We start from the raw sequence: 25,509 nt of genomic DNA, 5'->3' as shown, positions 1-25,509 counted from the left end.
TGAATAAATATGTTTTGCTTCCTTTCTTTTATTCACAGTTCCAGTCAGTACTGAGAACTTCATCTCAGAGGGCTGTTTCTTCAGAATTGCTGTTAAGAGGACAGCAACATTTCTTTGAATTTGGCATAGCTCCCTTTATGACCTTCTAGTCATTACTATTAGCTCAACAGAAGCAGCCTAACTCTCCTTGATCTTTATGTTTTTAATTTGATTTTTTAATTTTAATTTCAAATCCTCCCTGTCCAGCACTATTGTCTGCAAGCAAGTTGATGAGTGATGATTTATCACAATACAGTCATTTGAAGTTGTAATTTAGAGTCATATGTGGAAATTACTCTCCTGTCTTTGTTGCGAAGCTTGCAAACAGGAAAAAGGAAGACTCGCACAGTAATAATAAAAAACCCTTCATCTCCCTGCCAGGAGATTATTTCTGCATTTTACCTTGTTCCATGTGACTGTGGAAGTAGCCTGTTTCCATTTTTGTAGATTGTTGTTTATGTTCTGACCCTGAAGATGTGTATGCATATTCAAAAGCTGCTCTTTCCTGCAAACTTTGTGCCTTGCAGGAATATTGCTGATGATAAATTTGGGGTGCTCTCTGTGTTTGGAATCATCAAACAGTTAAAATTTCTAGAATAAGAAATAACTGCAGGATTTAAATTTGCTAAAAGTTTCTATTACATACAAATAAAAATGAAAAATAGATTTAATATGTATATTAAATTTCTGCCTGTGTTTTGACTGCAGTTGGTTTTAATAAACCAGTATAATTACTGCATCCCAGACCTGCACTGTCATATCTTTCTGTTTATGCTGGCGAATGTTGTGTAAACTCACGATTTTTTCTTTATATATGTCTTACAGAAATTTTCTCGTTCTCAGAAGAGAGCCCACCTAAATCAAACTTACAAAATGATGAAACAAAGAAACATAAGAAGCCTTCTGTAGAACTTACTGATGAATCACAAAAGGGATTAGTTAAGCGTCCTGTCCCAAAAGCTAGAAAATTAATTCATAAAGCAACAGATTCTGTATCACAAAGAGAAGACTTTGTTCCAAAACCAACTAAACAGTCTGAGAGGATTAATGGTGCTGGTACACCTCCCAGGGGCATTCTAAAGCGCAGTTCAAGTTCAAGTTCCACTGACTCAGAAGTTCGTGTTAGTCATATGTTAGACGCTCAGAAGAAGAATGGTCTTTCTACTGCAACTATTTTTGAAGGAGATTCTGAGAAGAGCTCTCTTGTGGACGAAGCAGAGGATTGCACACAAATTTCAATGGAAAAACTAAAACAAGTGAGGTTTTCATCTAGCACAAGTAAAGAAAGGCTTCTGCAAAGCCCACAGCTACACCATGGTAAAGAAAGAGGAGAGCTTGATTTGTTAGAATCGGACAAAAAAAAGATTAGTGGAAATTATGCTATCCCATCAGATTCATTTGGGGATAAGCAAATTTCTGCTGTGAAGCCTTCAGAAACCTATTCATCAGCTTTACAAATGAAAACGATAGATGGTTTACAAGAACATACATCTGCATCTGGCCCTTGTGACACTAGTAATAGGTCAGTCTTCCCAGTTAATGAAAGCTTGCAGACAAAGACAGTTTTTCCTAAGAAACTTGAAACTCCACAGAAGACTCCCAGCAATATGCTGCCAAATAGCAATAATGAACTGAGTGTTGATGAGGCACGTGAAAATAAATCCAACCAGATCTTGAGCCATGAATCAAAGTCACAAAAAAACTTTACTGGTAAGAGACTAATAGAACTGAAGAATGGAATGCAATAGCATATAGCACGTGTTCATTACTCTTTGAGTCACTTATACCTAACAACAGCTAGGAAACAGAAGTAGTAGGAATGTGCTAAGTACTGCAGAATTAAATCCTAAATCACCTTTTTGTATTTTTATGCTGTAACATAATTAATATTTTTTTAAGGTTCTTGGTAATGTCATCAGAGCCTTTATAGGCACTTCTATTGTGAATGCTGAAGTGATGACATTTGGATGAAATTGCTTTTATAAGGCTTGGTAGATCTGTCTGCACAGGAACTGAAAATTTTAGTATATTGCTGTCAGTTGTCCTTGGAAGTAATTCAGTTCTGACTTGGGGATTTGCTCATAGGACTAAACACAAATATGCTGGGTTGGTGTATTCTGTGTGTGTTTGATGCCCAGCACCTGTTCAATGTAGGCATTTCCTCTAGAGTGGGATTAAGTCATTTTATCTGCTCAAACCCTCAAAAGCAATGATTCCAATAGGATATATCACTGCAGGAATTTTTTCCTCTCTATTGCCCATAGTATGGTTCTTTCCAAAAACACAAGGACAGAGAAATCTTTGCTTCACTAACAGTTAAAAAAAAAAATTCTGAGAATTTTCTAAATAGACCAAATGTTTTTAGAGTCACGTGGCTAATTCATAACTCTGATAAGTTTGTTTACATTGTAGATGAACATCAACTTTCTGTTAAGACAGAAGCACGTGAGGTGTCAAATTCCAATTCTACAAGTCTTCAACAAGGTAAGCCTGATCTTGTTGAGGAGAGAGATGCTAAAACTACTTTCAAGCCTGACAAACATGCTGATGAACTCGTGGAAGTGGCTGATGAATCTGTATCAAGAGTTTTAGACTGGTTTAAACGAAGTTCTGATACTGAAGATGGGGAACATGCATCAACTAGATCCCAAGGCAGGGAGTCCAAAGAGGAAGTGGACTTTTCAACCAGAACAGCAGTTCTTCCTAGAGAACATAGTGGGCCTAGCATGCATGGAAAAACAGAAGTTACAGAAGAGTTACCATTTGGAAAGATTAAACAACAGAACAGTGTTTCATCTACATCATTTACTTCAGAAGATGCACAGCTGATAAAGGAGAGTGTGAAGCCTAAGGAAGGGGAAGTGAATAAGGAGCAAAATGACAAATTGCTAACTAAATTTGATTGTACAGGAGCTGAAGAAAAAGAACGTGGTCAAGAAATCAAACAACAAAATCAAAAATCAAATCTCTTGGAACATCAAGAACACAAGCTACAACCTCAGAAATATGAATCAGAGAAGGCAATACAAGAAAAAAGAAGAATAAGGGAGATCAGAGCATTCTGGGAAAGGGATAAAACTATACTCGATCATGAAGAGAAAGAAGTTAGTATCGATAATAGTGCATCAGGTGGCCGTGCATTGAAAGGTCTTGGAGAAAGTGACAAAATAGAACCAACTGCAGTATTCCCACCTAATAGATTGCACGATCAGAGCAAGAATACATTAAGTCCTCAGTTGAGTTGTATGAGCCAGGATTCAAGAAACAAACATCAGCACTCTTTGGAGTTTAGACCACGCCATGCAGTTAAAAAGCCAAAAGGAACACTTCCATTTGATGAAGTCCATGAATATACAGAATTGCCAAAAGCCAGTAACTTGCAGTCCAGAGTTGGTGTCACTTCAGCCTCCCCAAAAAGCAAAGATGAGAAGGAAACACTTAAAGGAAAAGTTGCTGCTTATTCCCAACAGAAGCCCAGCTTTCAAGTTTTTTCTTTAAAAGAAAAAATGGATGAAAAGTCCAAGAATCAAATTTCAGATCCTTCACGGTTTCAGAGTTTGAGAAACTTCTGGGATACTGGAGTTAAATTCCAGAGTAGAATTGACAGGGAAGATGTTTCTTTGCCAAATAATAATAGTTCAATAATCTATGAAAGTAAATCAAAGGAAGACAAAGGCAGAGATAATGTGAGCAAGCAAGAGTTAATTCAACAACAAACCCAAACATCTGAGAGAGAAAAACCACAGAAACAAGATTCTCTGGTATGCAAAAAGTCTCTAGGATCTCCTACCCTGGAAGGTCTGAATGTGACACACACACAAAATACAGACTCTGTCCAGCTGAACAGGAAACCAGTTACCTCAAAATCCCAGGAAAAGATGAGTCTTCCGGAGCAAGCAGTTAAAGAATGTATAGGAAAAAGTATTGTTTCATCAAAATATCATCATGTTTCCTTGCAGTTGCTCCAGTCACCCGGTGATAAAAATGCTTTGAAGGAGACAGCAGCAGGTGATAGGCAATGTTTACCCACAGAAAAAGTGGAGAACAAGACTAGTCCATTGGATATCAGTCTCCCTAAGGAGGAAGTTGCAGAGACTGTGGAGAAAGTTGTTCAACCTAAAGGTGAGCTTGATGTATTTAAATCAGTTCTAAAGAAGCTAGAAAAGGAAGCCTCTGAGATGTCATGTAGTTTAAACCTAAAAGAAAATGTTTTGAAAGGGACAACTTTTCAGTCAAATCAGTGCAAGGTCTTTGAGAGAACAGTAGAAAAGATCCATGATATTTCTCCTGCTGATCAAGAAGAAGAAATGGGCAAAAATACAGTAAAAGTGAATATGCCATCAACAGATGAGCATGAGAACAAAAAAAGCCTCAGAAAATTATTTAGGGAATTTGAACCTTTGCGTTTACAGCATCAGGCAGCAGACAAGGATGATACTCTTGAGGGCTCTGGTTTGCGGAACCTGCTCAGAGAAACCTTTGTATCTCAGCCTCCTGAATATAGAGGGGTGGGAATGAAAACGTACAATGACATGAATAGCATATCAGAAACTAATTGCAGCATAGAATCAACATGCCAAGAAGCTACTGGTCAGCCTGAAGAGGTCCATGAGACAACAGAGAAGTCTGTTGCCCCATCCAAGGTCAGTGGCTTGAGTTCTGTCTTACAGAAGCTGCTGAAGGAAGCTGCTGAAACATCACTTCCTAAACCAAAACACGCTGACAGCACAATGTGGAGGACTGCTGAGGTGGAAGTTAAAAGCACAATATATGACCATGATAGAGAGGTGCCACAGGAAATCTCTGAGACCATAGAAAAGTCTGTTGCCCCATCCAGGAGCAGTGGCTTGAGTTCTGTCTTACAGAAGCTGCTGAAGGAGGCCTCTGAAGCACCACCTCCTAAACCAAAACATGCTGACAGCATAGTACAGAGAAATTCTGAGGTGGAAGTTAAAGGTATGACTTATGAGCATGATGGAGAGGTGCTGCAGGAAATCAGTGAGATGGTAGAAAAGTCTGTTGCCCCATCCAAGGACAGTGGCTTGAGTTCTGCTTTAGAGAAGCTGCAGAAGGAGGCCTCTGAAATACCACCTCCTAAACCAAAACATGCTGACAGCATAGTACAGAGAACTGCTGAGGTGGAAACTAAGAGCACAGCCTATGAGCATGATGGAGAGGTGCTGCAGGAAATCAGTGAGATGGTAGAAAAGTCTGTTGCCCCATGCAAGAACAGTGGCTTGAATCTTGCTTTAGAGAAGCTGCAGAAGGAAGCCTCTGAAACACCACCTCCTAAAGCAAAACTTGCTAACGGCATAGTACAGAGAACTGCTGAGGTGGAAGCTAAGGGTATGACCTATAAGCATGATGAAGAGGTGCTGCAGGAAAGGGGTGAGACCACAGAAAGATCTGCACTGTCCAAGGCTGAATATAGAGTGTCTGATGTTACTTTCCAGAAGCTACCAAAAGAGGTCTCTGAAACAACAGCTTCTGTGCCAGAAAATATGGATAAGAAAATGCAAGGTAAAATACAGACTAATCTAAGTATGCATGTTCCACATCAACAAGAGAGAGATCATCCTCAAGAAATACAAGAAACAGTAGAAAGAACTTCTGTTTCAAATATTGCAAAATTCAGTGAATTCAGTTGTTCTTTAGCGAAACTTGTTCAAAAAGCATCTACAGTTTCATATCCAATATCCAAAGAGTTACATAAGCAAGAAAAGTTTGGAGATCCTGCATTTCCCTCAGAAAAAGAGACTCTATGCACAACTATGTCGCAGCCATATAATGTTCTAAGTACCTATCATACACAAATTAAGTTAGCTGTCAAAGGGGAAGCTCTAGAACAAAATGTCAAAGCTTCAGTAAATGATCTTGCAGTAAGTGAAATTGAAACTTTTGATCTTAAAAGAAATGAAATTATTAATAAAATAGAAGAGAGAAACATGGTTCCAGTTGATCTTACTCCCTTGGAAGGCAAGACAAATATGATTGCAATCAAGCCATTTCAGATAAATGAAAAAGGAAGGAGAGATGAAAGCACATCCTTAGAGGCCTCTGAACAGAATTCAGAATTTCAAGCACTGTTGAATTTCAGAAGAGCAAGCACACCACTTAAGGATGATAGCAACTCCCCCCAACCAAAAGAAGCTCTGCTTTACCTAATGTCTCAGCATGAGGATAATGATGAAGAGGAAGGGGACAATTTAAATTTGGGATCCAAGTTTTCAGATGAAAACTCTGATTCCCACTCTGGAACCAGAATTTCAACTCGTGAGCTGTTTGATTTCTAAAATTCATGGTGCTGAGTTGTTAAACATGGATACAATATTTTTTTGATAGCCAACTTGAAATACGTTAACAGAAAGTCTGTGTGATACTTATTTCTTAATTGAATGCTGTGGGTATTTGTTTGGGAAGGATGGGAAGAATTAATTAAGTTCTGTAATTGGAAAGTGTTTGATAGACACATACTACATTTGGGTAAGCCTTTTTGGTAAAGGGAGTTTAGCAGCATGAATTAATTCAGTCTTCGTGATTTACTCTTTTCTTCCTCCCCCATGACATCACCTTCACATTTGTTAATTTGTAACACCCAATCTATTAATTCCTTTAAATAATCTGGATTAAAAGAGAAAAAAAAATCAGTCACTGTTTGAGTACAGTCTTTAGTTTGACCAGCTAGTCTTCAAAGATAAAATGCTCATCAGTGGAATGGCTGGATATAAGGACAATACCAATATTCTATGCTATTTCATTTAGCATTGCTGCCTGTTGCACTGGAAAGTGAACATATAAAGGAAGAGATGTGTTTACTAGGACTTACATTTATTTGGTTGAATGGCAGTTCTAGACAATGTTTAGTGTGTGATAGTCATCAAAGAGCTGAAGATAGAGCAGATAATTTAACCTTTTTAGTCTCATACTGAGAGACTGGGAATGTTTTCTTCAGCTAAAGAATCTGAGAAATATGTGAAGTTTCCACGGCCTGACAACTTACACTTGAGCCTGTTTTGAAAGTGAAATTCCAAAGGAAGTCAGCGAAAACTGAAACAAATAAGAAAAAATCAAACATAATTTGTTGTCACCTGTAATTACAGACAGAACACTGCAAGATGTGATTGGTTGGTGGAGGGGGAGGAAAGTGAGATAGGGAGGAGAGATAGTCTTAAATGTTTCTGAAGGAGCTAAGTCTGTCTTGATTCTGCCTTTGGAGAAGATTGCATAATTTCAGAGATCCAAATACATCCACAGCTGGGGGGTTTTTTTGTGTGTGTTGTTAGTCAAGTATTAAAACAAAATTACTTTCACTGGGGAGAGAACATAACAGAAAAATTTGCACTGAGGGGAGAAAACTAAAACTATTAACTTTTTTTTTTGGGTGCCTATTCCTAACAAGATGGTTACAAAATGGCTACAGTTTATCTTATATTATTCTTAAATAATTAAGTGCTATAATTGCCCCAAACCCCATTAATAGTCAGTAAAGACAGATACCTACACAGGGGAAATCAAGCAACAGGTCTCTGCTGATGACTGAGGATATTCAGAGAGTAAAAATGGACACTTCAAATTAGATATTTATTTAATTTTGAATTTATTTTGTATTTTCATTGAATGTTCACTGTCTTTGCTAAGAGTCAAAATAGATTCTCATGAGAAACTCGTGGCTGGATCTTCACTGACTTGCTTAAAGTGGCATCTGTGTGTGTGCAGTGTTCATATATTTTGTCTCATAACAGGTTCTGAAGAAGAATTAAACCCTGTTTTGATGGCTTTGAAAAGGAGTGCAGATAGGAAAAAGCCTTCCAAAAGTCTAGAGGACATTCCATCAGCCACCTCAAGTGAGCACAAAACTTGTGTGTGTCTCCCATGACCCCCAGTTTAGTTTAAATGTGTTAATGCTGGTCTTCCACACAGCCTTGCCAAGTCATGGCTTTGTTTTTGTTTCTTGATAAGCTGTATAGAGCTTGTACTGTGCAACCATATTATTTTCTCATACAATTTAATTTTCAGTTATTTGTGTTAATTTTGAAACAACACTAGTCTGTGAAGCAGAGATCTTCCAGAAATGCACTATGTTGATAGTGATTAACTGTTTCCTGGATAGTTTTTCAATAGTGAATGTATTGGCAATTACCCAAATTGGTAATGAGCAACAACTGCCACTGCCTCCTGGCTTCTTGCTTGGACTGAATTAGTAGACAGTGAAAGCATGAAAACCTCAGTTTAGTAATGTTTCACCTGAGTGTGTCCTACCAAACTCACTTTGAGATATTATACTTAAAATGAATTCCTGACTTCCCTCAGTAGCCTCCTAGGATTTCTTTTTTTGAATTATTTTTCCTGTTTCCCTTCACCCTGCCCCTGAGACTTTTCATTCTTATCTCTTGTCTAATGGGGAAGACATAGACTGAACTTACATCAGTAAACTGAAGTGTGGAGATGTAGTTTTTGAAAGATGTTGGCTATTGTTAGCAAGTTATTATTCTAATACTGCTTATGCTATTGCTTGCTTCTAACTAGTTTCTAGGTTTTAGGTCTGCACTAACACTGTTGCAACAGCACGCTGATAGAAACCGTCAACACGAGACCCCTGCTTTGGATGTAGGCTTGGAAGTAGTGTGTGAAGTAAATGCATCTCTTGAATTTAACCATTCCCATGGCTTTGCTGGTTTGTTTGTGGATTTTGTCCTCATTACTCTTAATTCTGTGATTACCACTGCCATCCATTTTACACTCAACAATGAAGTTTCTAACTATGTGTTATTTTTTCCTGCACAGACAAAGAAAAAATAAATAATCCAAAGGAAGAATTAGCTCTTAGTGCTGAAGATGGTAAATATCTTTTGTGTCTGCATGGAAATTTATTGCTTTTTCAATGTCCTTTGTTTGCTACTGAAGGTTTTTTTTTTAAACTAAGAATTGTATTGTGCTTTTAGATTTTATTAACGTCAGCATGACTGAAAAGGTTTTGTAGAATTCTGTTGTATTGTTTATTCTCAAGGAATGTATTTATGTCCTCCTATATTTGTAGAAGCTGTGCCACTTATCAGTGTATTATTTTGGCCTTCAGTCTTTCAGCCTATGGAACAATTACTGAAATCATAGGGAGCTTTGAACACTAACTCAGTTGAAAAATTTGGCCTAAGTAAACATTGAATTTATCTGTTCATTTGTTGCATTATAAGATGCAAGATGACTTTTGCTAGTGCAAAACACCCTTCAGAACACATCAGTCGAAAAGGAACATCTCTTAAAATCCCTGTCTCAGTCCTGTAAGTAGAATTATTCTAAGAAATGGATGAACTGCTGGATCAGCTAGTGCTGATACCATCAGTCCATTAGTGCATTACAGCTGTCTTACTGTTGAGTTTTTCTTTATACCTTTGGAAATTCCAAATCTCAGAAAAAAAAAAAAAAAAAGCAAACCTGCTCCAAGAACATGTCTAAATGAACAGAATTGAAAATGATCAAATAACATTGAATAGGATAGAATATAACACACAATTTTTTATTTAATGCATCGGTGCACTACAGTTTTAAAAGTGCACAGTTGCATTTTTTTCATGTTTCAGATGCTTTAAAGGATTTTGCATGTTACTGGCCCAAAGTATAAAGAGTATAATCATAGCACATTAGGATGCATACAACATTCAGCAAAGAAACAAGACTTAAGCACCATTCTGCACTCTGCTTTCAAATGAAGACCCCTACTGAAATCCTGTTTTGCATTCAATGTGAATATGTAGAGACTTATCTGAAAAGAGTAGGTTTTTTTGAGTTAAATTTATTAAGAGTGAAGTTATGAAAAAATTACACACAGCCAAATTGATAGCTGTACAGACAGAATCTCTTGAAAAGGCTGTTCATTTAGAACAGTGAAAAACTTGATTTTTGTTTAGCTTGCACACTCATATTACCTTTGTTATGATCTGTTCTCCTCCAAGGAGACCAGAGATGCAAAACACAGAAACAGAACCATAGAATTGTTTAGGTTGGAAAAAAAAATCAGATTAAAGATCATAAAGTCCAACTGCAAATCCAGCATTGCCAAGTCTACCACTAAGTCCCTGGTTCTGCAATTACTCTTACAACTTGCTCCATGGTGCATCAAAATGAAACACCTAATACTCATAAAGACCTACTATCTAAACCACTACTTAAAGATTGGAAGGAATAAAAACCCACAAAGTTTATGGGGCCTGGGGAAGTAAAACAATTCCCACATATAAAGTATATTGATGCTGTTTATAACATTGCAAAACTGTGCTACTGAATGACTGTCGTCAACACTGCACTGACCAGGTCTGAAACCTGAACAGCATCCAGAGAGGACTGAAAATGCAACAGGAAGTGAGTAATAGGATTCTTCCAGCAGACAGCGGAGAGACTTCTCCACTGATACTTAAACTAATAAATTAAAAATACTTTTTGATTTAGCAACTAATAAGTTACACATCTGGACGTGCATCTAACTGCATACTGATGATAACTGGTATGTCGAGCATGAGCTGAGCTTCGACAGCAAAAGCTTTGCAAAAGCTTCACTCACCTTGCAAACAATCCCATCATGTGCAGTGTTTCATTTTATGCAATAGATATGTGCCCCTGTAGCTGGCTGTTAGTTGCCAAATAATTCTCTGTGCACTCAGTATTGGTGCATTTCACAATGTGCATGCAGTCCAGCTTTAGTTTATCATTACATATAAGTGGGGTTATAGCATGGAAAATTCTGAGAATCATGGGCTTACTGCTAACTGGATTTTTTGCAAAGCTAGCTTGTGCAGTTATGCTTTGTACAGTGAAAGAGCACAGAAGTGAACTTCAGTGGAGATATACAAATGTGGTAGAGATGGGCTGAAAAAAAGTGCATCATTCATGAGATATACATCTTATAATTAAGTAGGAATACTTGAGACTTCCTTGATCAGCTCTAAAATTTGCTTGATTTACACAAATGTTCCTTTTGCTGTTAAATAGACTAAGTAAATAAAGGAACATAGTTTGGCTTGTAAGAACCTTATCTTGATTCTAATATTGATGATGACATGGTTAGTCCATGAATGCACTTATTCTTGTTCTAGGAAGAAAATCTAGAAGATAAACTGAAAATACTTGCCTTATTACTTTTGATCAGAATTTGCTTGTAGCACCTGGGCTTGTATATCGTGTTAAGCAACTTCCACCAAAGTTCTTTATCAAGTGTTATAGGAGATGTCAAAGTAGATTATTCTTCCTAATGATAGCTCCTCTGAGTCCTATGGGGGGAAAAGCCCCCTTGCATCCAAGTTTTAAACTGATTGTGCATGTGCATGTATTTCACCTGAAGTGGTTTGTTTCTAACCGTGTCCTGTTATGGAATCTCACTGTTCTGAAGTACAAACATGGTTTGAAGCCTTTTGAATTACTGCTCTTCAGTTTCCACAGTGCCTTCACAGCCCGACAAGCTGTTTTCCAACTCCGAAAAACTTAAAGGACTTAGCAAGTCGGTACCATCATTCCTACAGGAAGAGGTAAGCTCCATCTCTGAAATATTATAGTTTCAGGCACCTGTCTGTTAACTCCATTCAAGTGAAATTCCCAACGACATGCCGTTCCTGATTTTAGCTGTTATCATCATCATAGTGTGGACCTTGGAACAAGCTTGAGGGCGTATTCAAATCTCTTAAAATGACACTGAAGTTTGAAAGTGAAAAGCAACTTGAACTGTCTGGTCTATGATGTCTATGATTCTGTATCACAAAATCACAGAACAGTCTGGTTTGGAGGTACCTTAAAGATCATCTAATACCAAATCCCCTGCCATGGTCAGGGACATCTTCCCCTAGACCAGGTTGCTCAAAGCCCCATCCAGCCTGGCCTTGAACCCTCCCAGGGATGGGACATACCGGTGCCTCACCACCCTCAGAGTAAAGAATTTCTTCCTGTTATCTAACCTAAACCCACCTTCTGTCAGTTGGTTTAAAGGCATTCAGTTTAAAGCCATCAAAGTCACTTAGTTTCAAGTGTCTAATCACTATCTATCCCTCCCCTATAAAAGGACTTAGGATTTTCCTGTCTTTCAAACAGTCCATGTAACAGGACTGATTATCCACACGGCTTAACAGTTACTTCAGTCTCTGGATTTATTTTGTACAGTTCCAAATAGCACTCTCCAAATCAATTTTCCGTCAAGAAGCCCTGTGCTAAGTAGGATGGACATTAGTCAGTCCTTACCTTTAACCTCTAAAACGGGAAACAATCCTGGCCTCCTTTTACTTATGAGTATAGACATAACTAGAGAAGCTACAATCAACAGATTTTTTTAAAGACTTATTCAAACTGCTTATATGCTATATATTTATTTATATAAATAATCATTTCCTTAATGTGTGTAGAAATTGTTTACTAATCTTGCATCTTTTATTAGAAGATATATGACATCATTTCAAAAATGTTTCATGGAGAGGGGAATGTAAATTGTTTGTGGGTGGAATACAACAGAGAGATGATGTTGTCCATAACTGCTTGTGTAGGAAGATGCCAAGGCACATGTGGGAAGTAAATCAATTTTTTAGTGCAGAGATAGCATTGAGATGGAATGGGATTGAAAGCACATAACCTGATAATGGCCAAGGAAACCAAAACTGCATTTCCCTGATGGAAGAGCAGGGTCCTGCTTGCCCTCTTATAAGAAAGACTTTGCAAAACCCATTTGCTGTACCCAGTGCTGTTCTGTGCATGTTACCTTCCAGCCAGCTGCCCTTCAGATACAGGCATTGAACTGATAGCATTTGCTATGTAGCAGAAAGGGACTCGTAAGAGACCTGAGCACTATCACTTCCATAAGTTTATGCATGAGAAAGTGATGTAGAGAAGTTGAATATAATTGTCCGAATACTTTGTACAAATCTTTGTACTTTTTCATTGCTATTTGAGATTTAAAACAAAAAAAAACCCCTGAACCTAGTTGCATTGCTGCATAAAAAAATTATCAGTGTATGTTGTTCATCAGAAAAATCTGCTTTCAACTTTAAATGCATGACCTAATTCAAGAAAGATTATTCATGTCGCACTACAAGGGAATTTAAATTCAGGTTTCCACTGAGTCTCAATCTGCATTAAAATTCTGCTTGTTTGGTTTTGTTTTTTCGATGTTCTTTGTTATTATAAAGAAAGTACACAGACTTTCTTTCTGTGATGTTTTTGTAGAGTGATGACAGAGAGACAGATACAGCATCAGAAAGCAGTTATTCCTTTGGCAGAATCAAGAAGAGTCCCAGCTCTCTAACCAATCTTAGCGGCTCTTCTGGCATGGCCTCCTTATCCTCTGTATGTAAACCAAAGCCTTGTTTTAATGGCACTTTGCTTTTGCTAATCTCTTAAATGTTATTTCATCGCTCTTCTCATTCCTCTCGTCTTTCTTCCCTTGGCGTTTCTGTCTCTTTCTTTCTGTCTCTGTTATATGAACATAACGTAATTGCTTGCATGAAATTGCCTGAAGCAAATAAAATAAAATTAAATAGATTTAATTTTTTTTTTTCTAGTAACATATTGGAGTCTGTTCAGGACTCTGAACAGAGAGATGGATTTTATCCTAAGAGCTTACATTTGTAGCTGAAAATGAGGAACAATTTATGTAGAACAAACATTTAGGAAAGGAGAAAGGGGGAGAAACAAGTGAAAGCAGAAGACATTATTGGAATGTTGGATATGTAATTGAGTCAGTGAATTAGCTAACCAAAAGTCATTTGTTTATGTAGACTTTCAGTAAGGAAGAGTAGAATTTTTGGGAATGATGTTGACATTAAAAAAAAAAATACATCTTTCTCTTTCTCTATGTGTAGTGTTTAATTTTCAGTGTTTTATTTAGCTACATATTTAAGTGCATAATTCAGCCATATAGACTTTATCCACTAGTCTTTTTGTTGGTATTTTTGGAAGTCCTAAATTCTTAAGCTCTGCTTTCTGCAAGGAAGATCAGCTGAAGAGATTTAGAAGTAATATTTCACAGATCTGATCTCTAGATATACAGCATCCTATAATTTCGTTTCTTCTATCTCAATGCAATAAACGCATTCAAATTTTTTGTAGAAAACTTGGTCTAACACCTTTGATTTCAAAATATCTCTCTTTTGTTAATCTTCTGGCTGAGGAGCTTGTAAAATGGTGTCCATTACATTTTGTTATTACATCCGAAGAGACACAGTTGATTTCTTTACTGTCTGAATTCTGAGCACAACTTCTACCCTAATCTTGAAGTATCTGGTGAAATGCAATGCCCGGAAAACTTTTCTCCTCTTGTACGATGCAGGTGAGCGGAAGTCTAATGAGCATCTATAGTGCAGACTTTGGCAATGTTGATGTGAAGGGGAACATTCAGTTTGCTATTGATTATGTGGAACAGCTGAACGAGCTCCACATTTTTATTTGCCAGTGTAAAGACTTGGCAGTAGCAGATGTTAAGCGACAGCGCTCAGACCCGTAAGTACAAAGAATATATTTATTTTCTAATGGAATTTTTTCTTTTAATGTGAAAATGAAAACTGATGGGGTTATCCAATCTCTCTAACCTGTTAGAGTAAACAACCCAATAAATAGATGAAGAAGCTATACATGCTTTGTGGTTTTTTTTTTTCACTCTGATTGAATATAGAATTACCACTATAAAATGGTATATATATTAATATGGGAAATTCAAAATTTTAAGAATATTAAATTCTCTTTTAAAATTCTACTTTTCAGATGGTAGGATTAGAGCCTATAAATATATCTGGGCCTGCTATAGTTATATATTCTGTATTTTTGTGTTGAGGAGACATTTCAACAGATTTTCCCTCGGAGAAGGGTATTATAAGGAAGTGGTGATGTTATACATCACCACTCTTGTTCTATTTTTTAAATGTACAAGCTGAACAACATAATTGTTACCTAAGTGGATTTCTTTCACTTTATAAGCAAATACTTGTGTATTTTGGAAAAGGAAGTTGGAGAAGAGTGAGTTTTTTCTCTTCTAACAAGCCTGTCTAAATTTTAGGTATGTAAAGACCTACCTGCTTCCAGAGAAATACAAGCTGGGCAAACGGAAGACTTCTGTCAAAAAGAAAACTTTTAATCCAGTCTATAATGAAATACTGCGGGTATTTATCAAACTACTACTAGAAATTAAATACTGCATGTGTGATGTATGAGGACCTTTAACTTTTAGGCACAGGTCTAGATGCACTCAAAAGAGATATTAGCATGAAAGGGATTGCTCTGTAGAGATGACTGTGTCCTTCCATTGTCCTTCACTCTACAGTGGACTCTGGATACAGCATTGAGAACATTGACTTTCATACTTGCAAACAAATAGAAGCCAAGTATGGTCTTAAGATGCGTGAAATAAAAAGGAAAGAGCTGAGTTTTGTTGGTTGGTGGTTGGTGGTTGGTTGGTGGTTGGTTGGTTGGTTGTTTTCTGAAATGAAGAAATGACCAGTTATGGATTTATAAACCCGGACACATTTTTTCTAACCTTATCACTTTCAGACACAGCACTGATTAAAAATTCATCTTGTTTTAACTTTTTGTCCTTGTTTCTTCCTCTGGGCAGTATAAAATTGAGAAGGATCTCCTAAAGGACCAAAGCCTTAATATCTCTGTCTGGCATAATGATACCTTTGGGAGGAACAGCTTCCTTGGTGAAGTGGAGTTGGATTTAGGAACTTGGGACTGGAATGATCGATCCAACAAGCAGATCAACTGGTTTCCCCTCAAGCCAAGGGTAGGTTGGCTGTTTTGTATTTTCTGCTCAAGTTTCATAATTTGCAGAACAAAAGAGGTATAACATGGTAGTCTTTAGCACTAATTTAATTTCACTAATTTTTAAGCTGCTCTGGGTAGGCAAATGTAAACAAATGTTAACAGGTGCCACGTTCCATCTATAGATGGTCCATGACTGTCTATGAAGAAGTGATACATTCTTGCGCCTTTCTGCAAGATAACTCTTGTTGAGGCTGATTTTTAAATGGATTAAGTAAGACAAACATTCCTAAAGAAATGAGTTTATAGAAATGCACTTTCTGTTCACAAAGAGTAAGTTTCCTGACTGGAAGAATATATCTTCTAGTCTTAAATAAGCATACAACAGTGGAAAAATGTGCCCTCAAAGCCTGTTTGTCTCCTCTGGGTCTAGTTTTCTGCTTTAGTAGAAGAGCTATGTATCTGAGTCACTGTCAAGTGATTAAAAATGCCCTAAAATCTCTCACATCCTGTAAACTGAGGGAAGACTAATTGATAAGGAAACAAGAGAAAAAACTTGCCTCATGTAGAAGTCAAGCTCGTTCCAGTGGAATAATTTGCATGGTAAACTCTCTGTGCATGAACTGCAAAGTCTGAGATTTGTAGGTATACAGAGATTTTTTTATTTTATTTTTTTAAATTTTTTAATTCAGATTTCAACAATGACTCTTAATCTAGAAAACAGAGGGGAGATGAAACTAGCACTCCAGTATGTCCCACACCCCATTGGAGGTAAGTGTTGCTGCTTTGCTTGGGTTTGTCAGGCCTTTGGGGGTTTTGTTCTTTTTCCTTTTTTTTTTTTAGTTAAAAAAATCTGTTTAATGTTTTTCAATCACTTCAAACATCTTTTTTTAACAAAAAGTAGATTTTCTTTTTTATTCCTAGAGGATTGAGTCACTCTGCTTGTGAATTCAGTTAAGGATCCCAAAGATCACTTTGGGATCTCTTGCTATTTTTAAGGTTACTGTGGAAGAAATTAGCTCATTTTTATAACCTAAGAGTTGTAGTGCAATGTATGTGTAATAAAATTCTGTTTTCTCAATAATTTTAGAGATTATAAATCATCAGTCAGGGCTATGATGTGCTAAATAAACAATGACAACATATTGAATCAAAGCAATACTAGAGGTAGGAAATAGAAGTAAGTATTTAGAATGCAAAAATTTATAGCAGTATGATCTGTTTGGTTTAATCTTGTCTGACAGCTGACAATGGACAAATCTGAGACCCAGGTCTTTAATCCAGACAGTCAGCCAGTCAATAATAATCAAATATATTTAGAACACAAAGGAGCTTTTTTGAAAGCATGAGCAGCAATAAATGCTAACATCACATAGCATGAAGACAAGCTGATCTCCTTATCTAGGAGGCTTGGAAAGAGAAGACTAGTAGCTTGTTGTAATAAAAGAAAATTTTTTGTAGGAATGCAGACATGATGTGATCTTTTACTACTTTGATGGAATGAAGATTTCAGCTTCCAGAGTACAGAGAGCAATGTTGAATTAAGATGTGAGATAAGTCTAGGCTGAATATCACCTCTACAAATGGGCAGGAACTGCTGCATCATAGAAATTACCTTTAAAAGTGATCTGCTTAAGCAGATGTTTTGTTTTATTTTTACAGGAAAGAAGACTCTATCTACTGGTGAGGTCCACATCTGGGTGAAGGAATGCCATAACCTTCCTCTTCTGAGAGGAAACAGGCTCAACTCTTTTATTAAGTGGTAAGAATTGTTGAAGGTATCAAACATGGTGGACTAATAATGCTACAGTTGCGTTTTCTAATTGTATCTTCATTTTTCTACATTCATATTAAAAAATCCCCACTGAATTGTTTTCTGATTCTCCTTTACTGTCACGCAAATTCTCCTGCAGGGCTTGCAACTTCAAGATGGTAAGTATATACCACCAAGTTACTGGGAGAATGTCCTGTGTAACTTTAGTTCTGTCTCTGTTACTTGGTGGAAGGACAGGTCAAACTCCGCCTGCTTTTATTCGCATTTAAACAAAGTGTGTTTGTGCAAGACTATGGTTTATCTTAGCAAACCGTGGGAGGAGACAGAAATGAGAAGCATAGCTGTATTTCCTCCCCCTTCCTTTTCATATACAGACTAAAAATGTAAAGAGACAAGAATAACAAGATGGTTGGGGAAATCTCTGGCAGCAACAAAAGGTTTTGGTGTCAGTATAATACAGCAAGTAAACTCACTTGTACCTCTTCCCCACTTGACTTGCCCTTCCATCCTCTGAAGCACAAGGGTGGATACATGCTGCCAGTATTGCTTGTAAGGAACTGAGAATATGACCCTTGTCTTCATCTCCAAAAAGCATCTGATCTTCAGTCATGTTTTAACACGCCAAGCACAGCATTAATCAGTAGCTTTTGCCTTTTCAGCATGTTTAATGCAGGCTATGGTGTATAAGTGCAAACTGACAGTGTTTTTTCTTTCTGAAGTACCATTCTGCCAGACACTAGCAGAAAAAGTCGCCAGAAAACAAGGACAGTTGCAAAAACTACAAACCCGGTATTCAACCACACCATGGTGTATGATGGCTTTAGACCAGAAGATTTGAAAGAAGCCTGCGTAGAACTCACAGTCTGGGACCACAACAAACTGGCGAACCACTTTCTGGGAGGTCTCCGGATAGGCCTTGGAACAGGTACTGGACAATTACCACATTAATACTTAATTTATTAAATAGTCTTTCCTGTTTTTTTTTCCTTATTTCCTTTCCATTTCTTCTTGTTTTGAGAAGATCACTGAATAACCTTTCAGTTATCTATTTGCTGAAGGGTTCCATTCAGAAGCTTACCTATTCTTCAGTGCAGGTCCTGAAATGTTAATAATAGTAGTGTTAGCACGACTGACAACTAAGGCAAAATATTAGAAATAAACCTTTGTCTGGGCATACATTGTATCTGGTATTGTTTTGATTACAAGAATATGCTATTCCTGCACCCAAAATCGTGATAACATCTTACAAACTTATGCGTGCAAAAACTAGGTGTGTGGTGTAAAGACAGCATGGGGTGGAAATAAAAGGATAGATGAGGAATGCATGATAAGATTTGAAAATCTTGAATAGGAAAAATTATAAATGCAAATAAGTTTTTAGCATAAGGGGAATATAAGACATCCAGATACAACAACAGTAAAAACATACTGTTCTTCTATTTGTCCCTTTCATTCTGCTGTCTGGTCTGAAGGGAAGATGGTTTTGGAGTTTTCTCAAAAAATACAATGTAAAAATTACCTTTCATAAATTAACTTCTTGCATAGTTCACCAGAATAACCTAAATTACAAATTAGAATAGTAAATCTCAATTTGAATTTTAGAATACTCGAGGTTCCATTTCAGTACAAAAATCAGTATCTTGTTTTGTTATTAAATCTTCTCAGATGTATGGGAAATTAACATCTTTCTCCTTGAGACTGTGACAAAAAATTAAGGATAACAAGGAAAAAGTCTGGAGAAAGATGACAAAGTCTCTGTGTGAAACTGTCACTAATTGTATTTGATAGAAGTGTTCAAGAGCAAAAACGCAGGACTGGATCTCCAAAGCACTAGGTCAGCTACCTCAGGAGGTGTAATCATTTTAGAGCAGGCAGATTTGATTGTCTGCTCTCAACCCTGCAGCATATTAAGTAATGTTTCTCTTAAAACTGACATTTTTCTAGGCAAAAGCTATGGAACTAGAGTAGACTGGATGGATTCCACTTCAGATGAAACTGCCCTTTGGGAGAAGATGATGAACTCTCCAAACACCTGGATAGAAGATACACTACCTCTCAGGATGCTTATGGTTGCAAAATTGACAAAATAAGGTGGCTTTTTAATTGCTAGTGTCAAAAGGAAACCTTGGGAATGAAATGGAAGGTGTGGGGGATAAAACTCGGAGGAGGAACACAGTAGCAGTTTTGACAGTTTTTGCTCTGTTGCCGTTCTGGTTTTGTGATGTCATATGTCACTTCATATTTCAAATTAAACATTTGCCCACAGAACATTATGTAAATTTGTAGTTGTACATTTCTAGGATGTGTAAGTTGCTTCTCCAGTGAAAGAAGCACGACATGAAGTGGTACTGTTGATGTCCCATTCTACAATGCGCAGAGGACTAAGTTCCAGTGTACTGTAAAAAATCACAGTTATAAAAAGTTTGCGCTATATATATGTGTTAATCATCTTGCTAGTCTGCAATACTTACTCTTAAATACTGAAGACATAAAGATGATTTTGTTTTCCAGTGCTACTCATAAAAATCTAACTGTGCCAATTTTAGTGATGACAAGTATGTTGAGTATTTATTCTTCAAAGTGTGCTTGTTTGTACCTGTATCTATTAGCTTGGTTTTTCACAAGAAGTAACTTACCTGTGCTTCAGTGCCACCATTAGGGGACTGGTGGGACTATGGTGGTCTTGGCTTAAATAGTTTTGCAGCATAAGAAATAAGACTGGAATTTGTAACTTGTAGAAATGCATTGTACTAATAAATAAATGCATGAAGTACTAGATGTATTAGTTTTTAAAATAAAAAGCAGCCTATTAAGACTAAATAGGAATTCAATGTTTATTAAACCCCAGGGGTTTATGTTAACCATTCAGCTTGCAATACAACAAAATGCAGAGAGAAAATATTTTTGAAAATAAATGCACATTTATTTGTTCCAACTGTGCATGTCTAAAAGCCAGTGAAATCTTGCAACTTCAGTTAGACGGGAGAAGGGAGCTCTTCACAGTTCCAACTCAATTGCTTGATTTAACTTTAGAAATTTAAATGCTACTTGGAATTTATTATACATCATGAATGGGAAAAAGGGAAGGTTTTATTCAACCTGCTGGGGAACCCACTTTCACTCTCATGAACCAGGCAGCCTGTGGAGTTCACAAATGCCAAAAGTAGTTGCAAGTCTTTCATATCTTACTGCTTCGGGTGTTTTGTATGATTGGTAGCTGCCACAGCTTCCACTTTACCAGACAAATACACTTCTTATGTGACCAGGGAACATGTGCATATGACACTTCAGAACAAAGTATTTGTACTGAAATGGTAACAGCAGTTGGTTTGATTCTATATTCTTAAAGAGACACTCCTGAAAGGGTGGTGATTCTAGAAAAGAGGCACCTAAGTTATTTGTATTCACTGCCTATATGAATTAATTTTTCACCTGAAAACATATGTTGCTTTTAACATGACCTACAGTTTCACAGGATTAAAAGCCGAGATTGAGGACTTCTCCAAGCTTGTGGAAGTTCTCTTTCCTTTTCCAAATTTGTGTGGTTTTGAGAGTATCAGCAATGTTTGTTTGCTAAGAAACACTGCCAGCTCTTTCAGCCACCCTGGTGGGGCTGGCCCAGCTCCAACCAGCCCATATGAGGTCATGAGCTCTGGGGTGACTGAATCCAGCGTCTTGCCTCCATGGAGACAGAACCTCACAGCAGGAGTGATAACAAACAGACAGGGGAAAGAAAATACCTGGTAAGAAAATAGTTTTCTCTTCTTCAACCCTGCTCTTTATTGTATTTCCACTGGGTGGCCTAAACCTCTCAGTCCTTCTCCCCTTTCTCCATTATTTTGAAATGTTTTGGCAGGATCCAAGGTAGCAACAGCAGTGGGAGAGTACGGGATAGTGGAGACAGAACTGGTGTCCGTACTGATGGTCACTACTACACAGCTCTGAAACTCTACCTGCTTCACAGGTGTTAATCCATTTTTGCTGTACATTATTTTTCATCCTTGCTTTAAACTGGTGTCTTCTCACATCCTATCTTTATCTCCAGTCAAAGCCCAGGAATTCACAAAACCTGATTATCAGCATGCTGTTTCATGTGCTGTGTAGTTTCAGGTCTGCGTCCACACGAAAAACTTGTACATGAGTTTTAGGCTAATTTTTCAAATGTCTGGGTAGCATACTGTGTGATTTGGCACCAATAATCATTTGGGTGCCTATGTAATACAAATATTTCCCTTATTTAGAAGAAACAGCCTTTTAAAATTATATGCCTTAAATAATTCAGCAAATCAGTGTCAAAACTCAAATGAGGAACTGCTTCTCCAGTCACAAAGTCTTTGTATCACAGGGCATTCAGTAATCATTAGCATTCTATAGATCTCTTATTCATAAATCTTTAAGCGTGAGATAAGACTATTCAGTTATTTTTAATGAGTAATATACTATTAAAATCTCACAAATTAATTAGAAGTCTGATGTAACCCTCTCTTTATTTGCAGTTATAATACAGAGTCTGTAGGAGAAAATAAAGGCAAAGGAGAAGGATTGCTTAAGGAATTATTTACAGATTTATCACTTACAAGCTTTTTACCTAAATATGATAGTAGTTCTTGTGGCTATAGCAGCAGGACTTTGAGAAGGAATAATTAGCAAAGCTAAATGAGCAAATGAATAGGCTTGCATAAATACTAAGCCTATATTCTTGCTTTTGCTCATGGAGTCTGTAAACCTTCTTCTCAGTCTGCCCGACTCTGAACCAAAGGATGTGGGGAGGGCTATAGGGCTGTATGGTTTCAGGCTGACATTGGTTTTGGGAGGTCTTGGCCCCCCATATCAGTTTCTCTGGACTTCCAGAGAAACTCCACCAGCTTATAGTACTGGTGTTGGCCACACAACCACTGGGTAATGTTTAATCATACTGAGTGTCACTAAGAGAAGCAGCCACTATAACATTTTTTCTTGTCTTTGTGTGAGACAGGGGCTCCATGGCTCAGGATGAGAGAGGAGCAGGGATGGCCAACTCTACAGGTGATCTAGAGACAGGCAAAGACATGGATGATCTGACAAAAGGCCTGGAAGAACTCCGTGATATCTCTAAGGAGAGGAGGGAGAAAGCACTGCTGCTTTTACATCTAGAAGAACAGCATCATCTTATGTCTATGCCGACAAAGAAAGCAGATGACACACAAAAATGCTGCAGAGCCCTGGAGCAGCTCAACATGGAGCTGGAGAAACTAAGGAAAGAGGCTGCTCTGAAAATTAAAACTCAGACCCTGCAGATTGAGCATTTGGAGGGGCGCTTCATGGATCTGGCCAACAACCATGAAAAGATGATCCAGTTCAAGAATGAACACAGGAAACAGCACATGCAGCTGTGGGAGGAGAACAAGCACCTTCGGCAGGAGAAGGAAGTGCTCTTCAGCCAGGCTGTGAGGGAGAAGGAAGGTGAAGCGCTCCGGCTGGCTGCCCAGGCCAGGAAGCTCTCACAGCAGTTATTCTCCCTGTAGGAGAAACATGCTTATGAGAGTTGCAGAGCCCAGGAGAGAGAAAAGGAGCTGCTAGAAGCTCAGAGCCACCAAGCAGGTGCCTACACCCGGGAAGTGGATTCACTGAAGAAGCAGCTGCAACTCCTACAGGAGAGGCACCAACAAGCTGTTGCAAGGGCAGAGCAGGCAGAAAGTCAGCAGAGGGCTCAGAGCACTGAACTGTGGGCTGAGCTGGAGAGGGCACACAAGGATAAAGAGCAGCTACTGAACCTGGCCATGGAGAAGGGGCAAAGCTCTGCAAGATAAGGAACGGGAGATTCAGCAGCTGGGGGAGAAGCTGGAGGTTGCGGAAGAAGCCATGCTGAGAGCAGGAAGGTGCTATGAGAAAGAGGCAGCAGCAGTGGACAAAGATCTGAAGGTCCAACAGCTCCAAGGACAGCTGGAAAGCAGCAAGCAGGCGTACAATGAGCTCTCTCTGCGGTTCGATGCTTGCAGAAAGCACAGTATGGACTTACTGACTAAAGAAAGAACACTGAATGTCAAACTACATCACTTTGTTGCATAACTGCATCGCTTTCCACTGTTCTCTCCTTGGCAGGTGCCTCTGTGGCAACACATCACTGCATTTTGTTCCTTTCCGTGGGGCCATCTTCTGGATTGTTTGTAATATCCTCACCAGTTTAAACCTCCCTACAAGGACTGGTTTTTGTCATTACACTTTTACCTAAGTAAATCTCTACACTGTTAAATCTGAACGGGTATTCATTAGTGTGGAAAACGTAAAATAGGAATTTTATCAGTTTGCTCCTAATCTCTGCTGAAACATAGGTTTTCTTTCTTTTTATTTTTTTTCTTTTTTACAGTTAAAAGCACTTTATTTTTCGAGATGGCCAAAAGCTCAAACCCTTAGCCTTTTGTCCTTGATTCTTCCTTGAAGTTCAACAGAGGTTGGGCATGTAAGAGGCAACACTGAAGCTCCAAGAAAGAAATCCCACCTTGCAATGTCTCCATCATAAACAGTCATAATTCAGGAACTTAACAGGTTAAATACAAGAACAAGTAATACACAACAACTGATGGCCAAGCAAATTACCATGTATAGTTTTCTAGTAGTTCTACTGCAGTTTTCTAGTAGTTTTCTGCAGTTGTTTTAATCTTGTTTAATGCAATAGCATTATTTATATGCCCATTCAGCTCAAAATAAATTGTCAAGTCTTTTGGGTGATTTCAATAATCTTTGAAACAGATTGAGGTTCTGGATGTTCTGCCAGGATTTTTTTTTGTGGTTTTAGGTGCTTTCTGTAGAAAAATAGTGACACACTCTTTCATTTTGTGTATGTCTGGCAGTTTTTGCAAAAAAAAAATTCTTTCCTGTCAGCATTCTGGGATACTGAGACCTCCCACTCTCTCTTGCTTGTCTCCTAGGCAAGGAGGTAGTTTTTAGCTGCTGAGGTTCATCTACTGCTCTTTCAGCCTCCAACAAAAAGAAAAAGCACAACAACAAAACCAAACAAAAACCAACAAAACATAATGGGCCAATCCCCCACCAGGGCTGTAGGCAGCTGCCTCTGGAGTTCCCCAAGTTCTTTGCCACATGCATATACCTTGAGATAACTCAAGGATTTAGATAATGGCTTGAGTATCTCTTAGTCCTGAACATCTACAAAGCCACAGCATCACATCAAACTTGGTATCTATTGATCTTGTGTACAGAAGTGATCAGAAACAGCAGGTCTGGAGATCTTCCAGCCTGTGACCTGTTCATCTCAAGGCCTTACTGAACCAGATGTATTCTCTAGCTCTGGCACAGGTTTCCCAAAGAAGCTGTGGGTGCCCTATCCCTGGAAGTGTTCAAGGACAGGTTGCATGGGGTTTTAAACAACTTGATCTAGTGGAAGGTGTTCTGGCCCAGGGCAGGGGGTGTGGAACTAGATGGTCCCTTCCAACCCAAACCGTTCTGTGATTCTGACTCTACCTAAGTTGTAGTTTCCAGCAGACTTGTCTTCTGAACTTCCCTGCATTCTCCTTGAATATTTCTCACTGCCTGCTGCATGACAAACCACAGCATTTCTTTTGATCCTGGCTCCTACAAGTGTCATTCCACACGTTTTATGGACTACATCCTCCTACTTTTTAACCATACTTCCCCCTTCTGTGCCCACCCCACGTGCACATTTAATTTTAATGCCGGCATCTAGAGTGTAAATGCCAACTGATCGAGGCTACACACTAGACTCATGGTCTGAGGAAGGGACACAGCAGGGCTAGAGCTGGCTGCTCTGTTTGAAACAGTTGGTAGGCAGGGAAGAGTGACTGTATCACCGCGGTCACTGCAAAAGAGTCTGGGACCAGATGCCTAAATACTCTAAATCTGGGCAGAGGACACCCACTCACTGTGTGACAGAACAGTCCCACAGGCCTCTGTGCATGGTGGTGGGAAAGCCCCCAAATCCTGCAGTCCCCAGGGACATGCCCCCTCCCTTTCCTTGG

General features: G+C 38.3%; 2 protein-coding genes across 8 annotated transcripts in view; both read left to right on the top strand.

Annotated features, from left to right (window-relative positions):
• Positions 1-20,352, top strand: part of SYTL2 (synaptotagmin like 2) — a 52,953-nt gene extending 32,601 nt beyond the window's left edge. For 5 of the 7 annotated variants that reach the window (XM_017819614.1, XM_017819615.1, XM_017819617.1 and 2 more), the window contains 14 exons: positions 865-1,749; positions 2,452-6,312; positions 7,782-7,883; positions 8,824-8,877; positions 10,348-10,395; positions 11,461-11,555; positions 13,234-13,353; positions 14,336-14,505; positions 15,059-15,161; positions 15,614-15,784; positions 16,455-16,533; positions 17,425-17,524; positions 18,256-18,461; positions 19,481-19,658. In XM_017819614.1, coding sequence (XP_017675103.1) covers positions 865-1,749; positions 2,452-6,312; positions 7,782-7,883; positions 8,824-8,877; positions 10,348-10,395; positions 11,461-11,555; positions 13,234-13,353; positions 14,336-14,505; positions 15,059-15,161; positions 15,614-15,784; positions 16,455-16,533; positions 17,425-17,524; positions 18,256-18,461; positions 19,481-19,626 — 6,140 coding nt within the window. In that variant the 3' untranslated portion in view covers positions 19,627-19,658. Of the gene's footprint in view, positions 1-864; positions 1,750-2,451; positions 6,313-7,781; positions 7,884-8,823; positions 8,878-10,347; positions 10,396-11,460; positions 11,556-13,233; positions 13,354-14,335; positions 14,506-15,058; positions 15,162-15,613; positions 15,785-16,454; positions 16,534-17,424; positions 17,525-18,255; positions 18,462-19,480 lie in introns of all 7 variants that reach the window. The other 2 variants (XM_017819619.1, XM_017819616.1) reach the window with 2 other exon arrangements.
• A 589-nt stretch (positions 20,353-20,941) lies between these two features.
• On the top strand, positions 20,942-23,832 carry CCDC89 (coiled-coil domain containing 89). Its single transcript, XM_017819642.1, is given in 4 exon segments — positions 20,942-21,279; positions 21,393-21,500; positions 22,512-23,301; positions 23,303-23,832. Coding segments are annotated over 4 exon segments (1,467 nt in total). The 5' UTR covers positions 20,942-20,992; the 3' UTR covers positions 23,585-23,832.
• Positions 23,833-25,509: the final 1,677 nt, after the last annotated feature.

Source organism: Lepidothrix coronata, unplaced genomic scaffold, assembly GCF_001604755.1.
Source record: "Lepidothrix coronata isolate B3197 unplaced genomic scaffold, Lepidothrix_coronata-1.0 Scaffold76, whole genome shotgun sequence".
Classification (NCBI taxonomy): Eukaryota; Metazoa; Chordata; class Aves; order Passeriformes; family Pipridae; genus Lepidothrix; species Lepidothrix coronata.
Note: the sequence above shows the minus strand (reverse complement) of the source record. Positions and strands in the feature narration are given on the sequence as shown.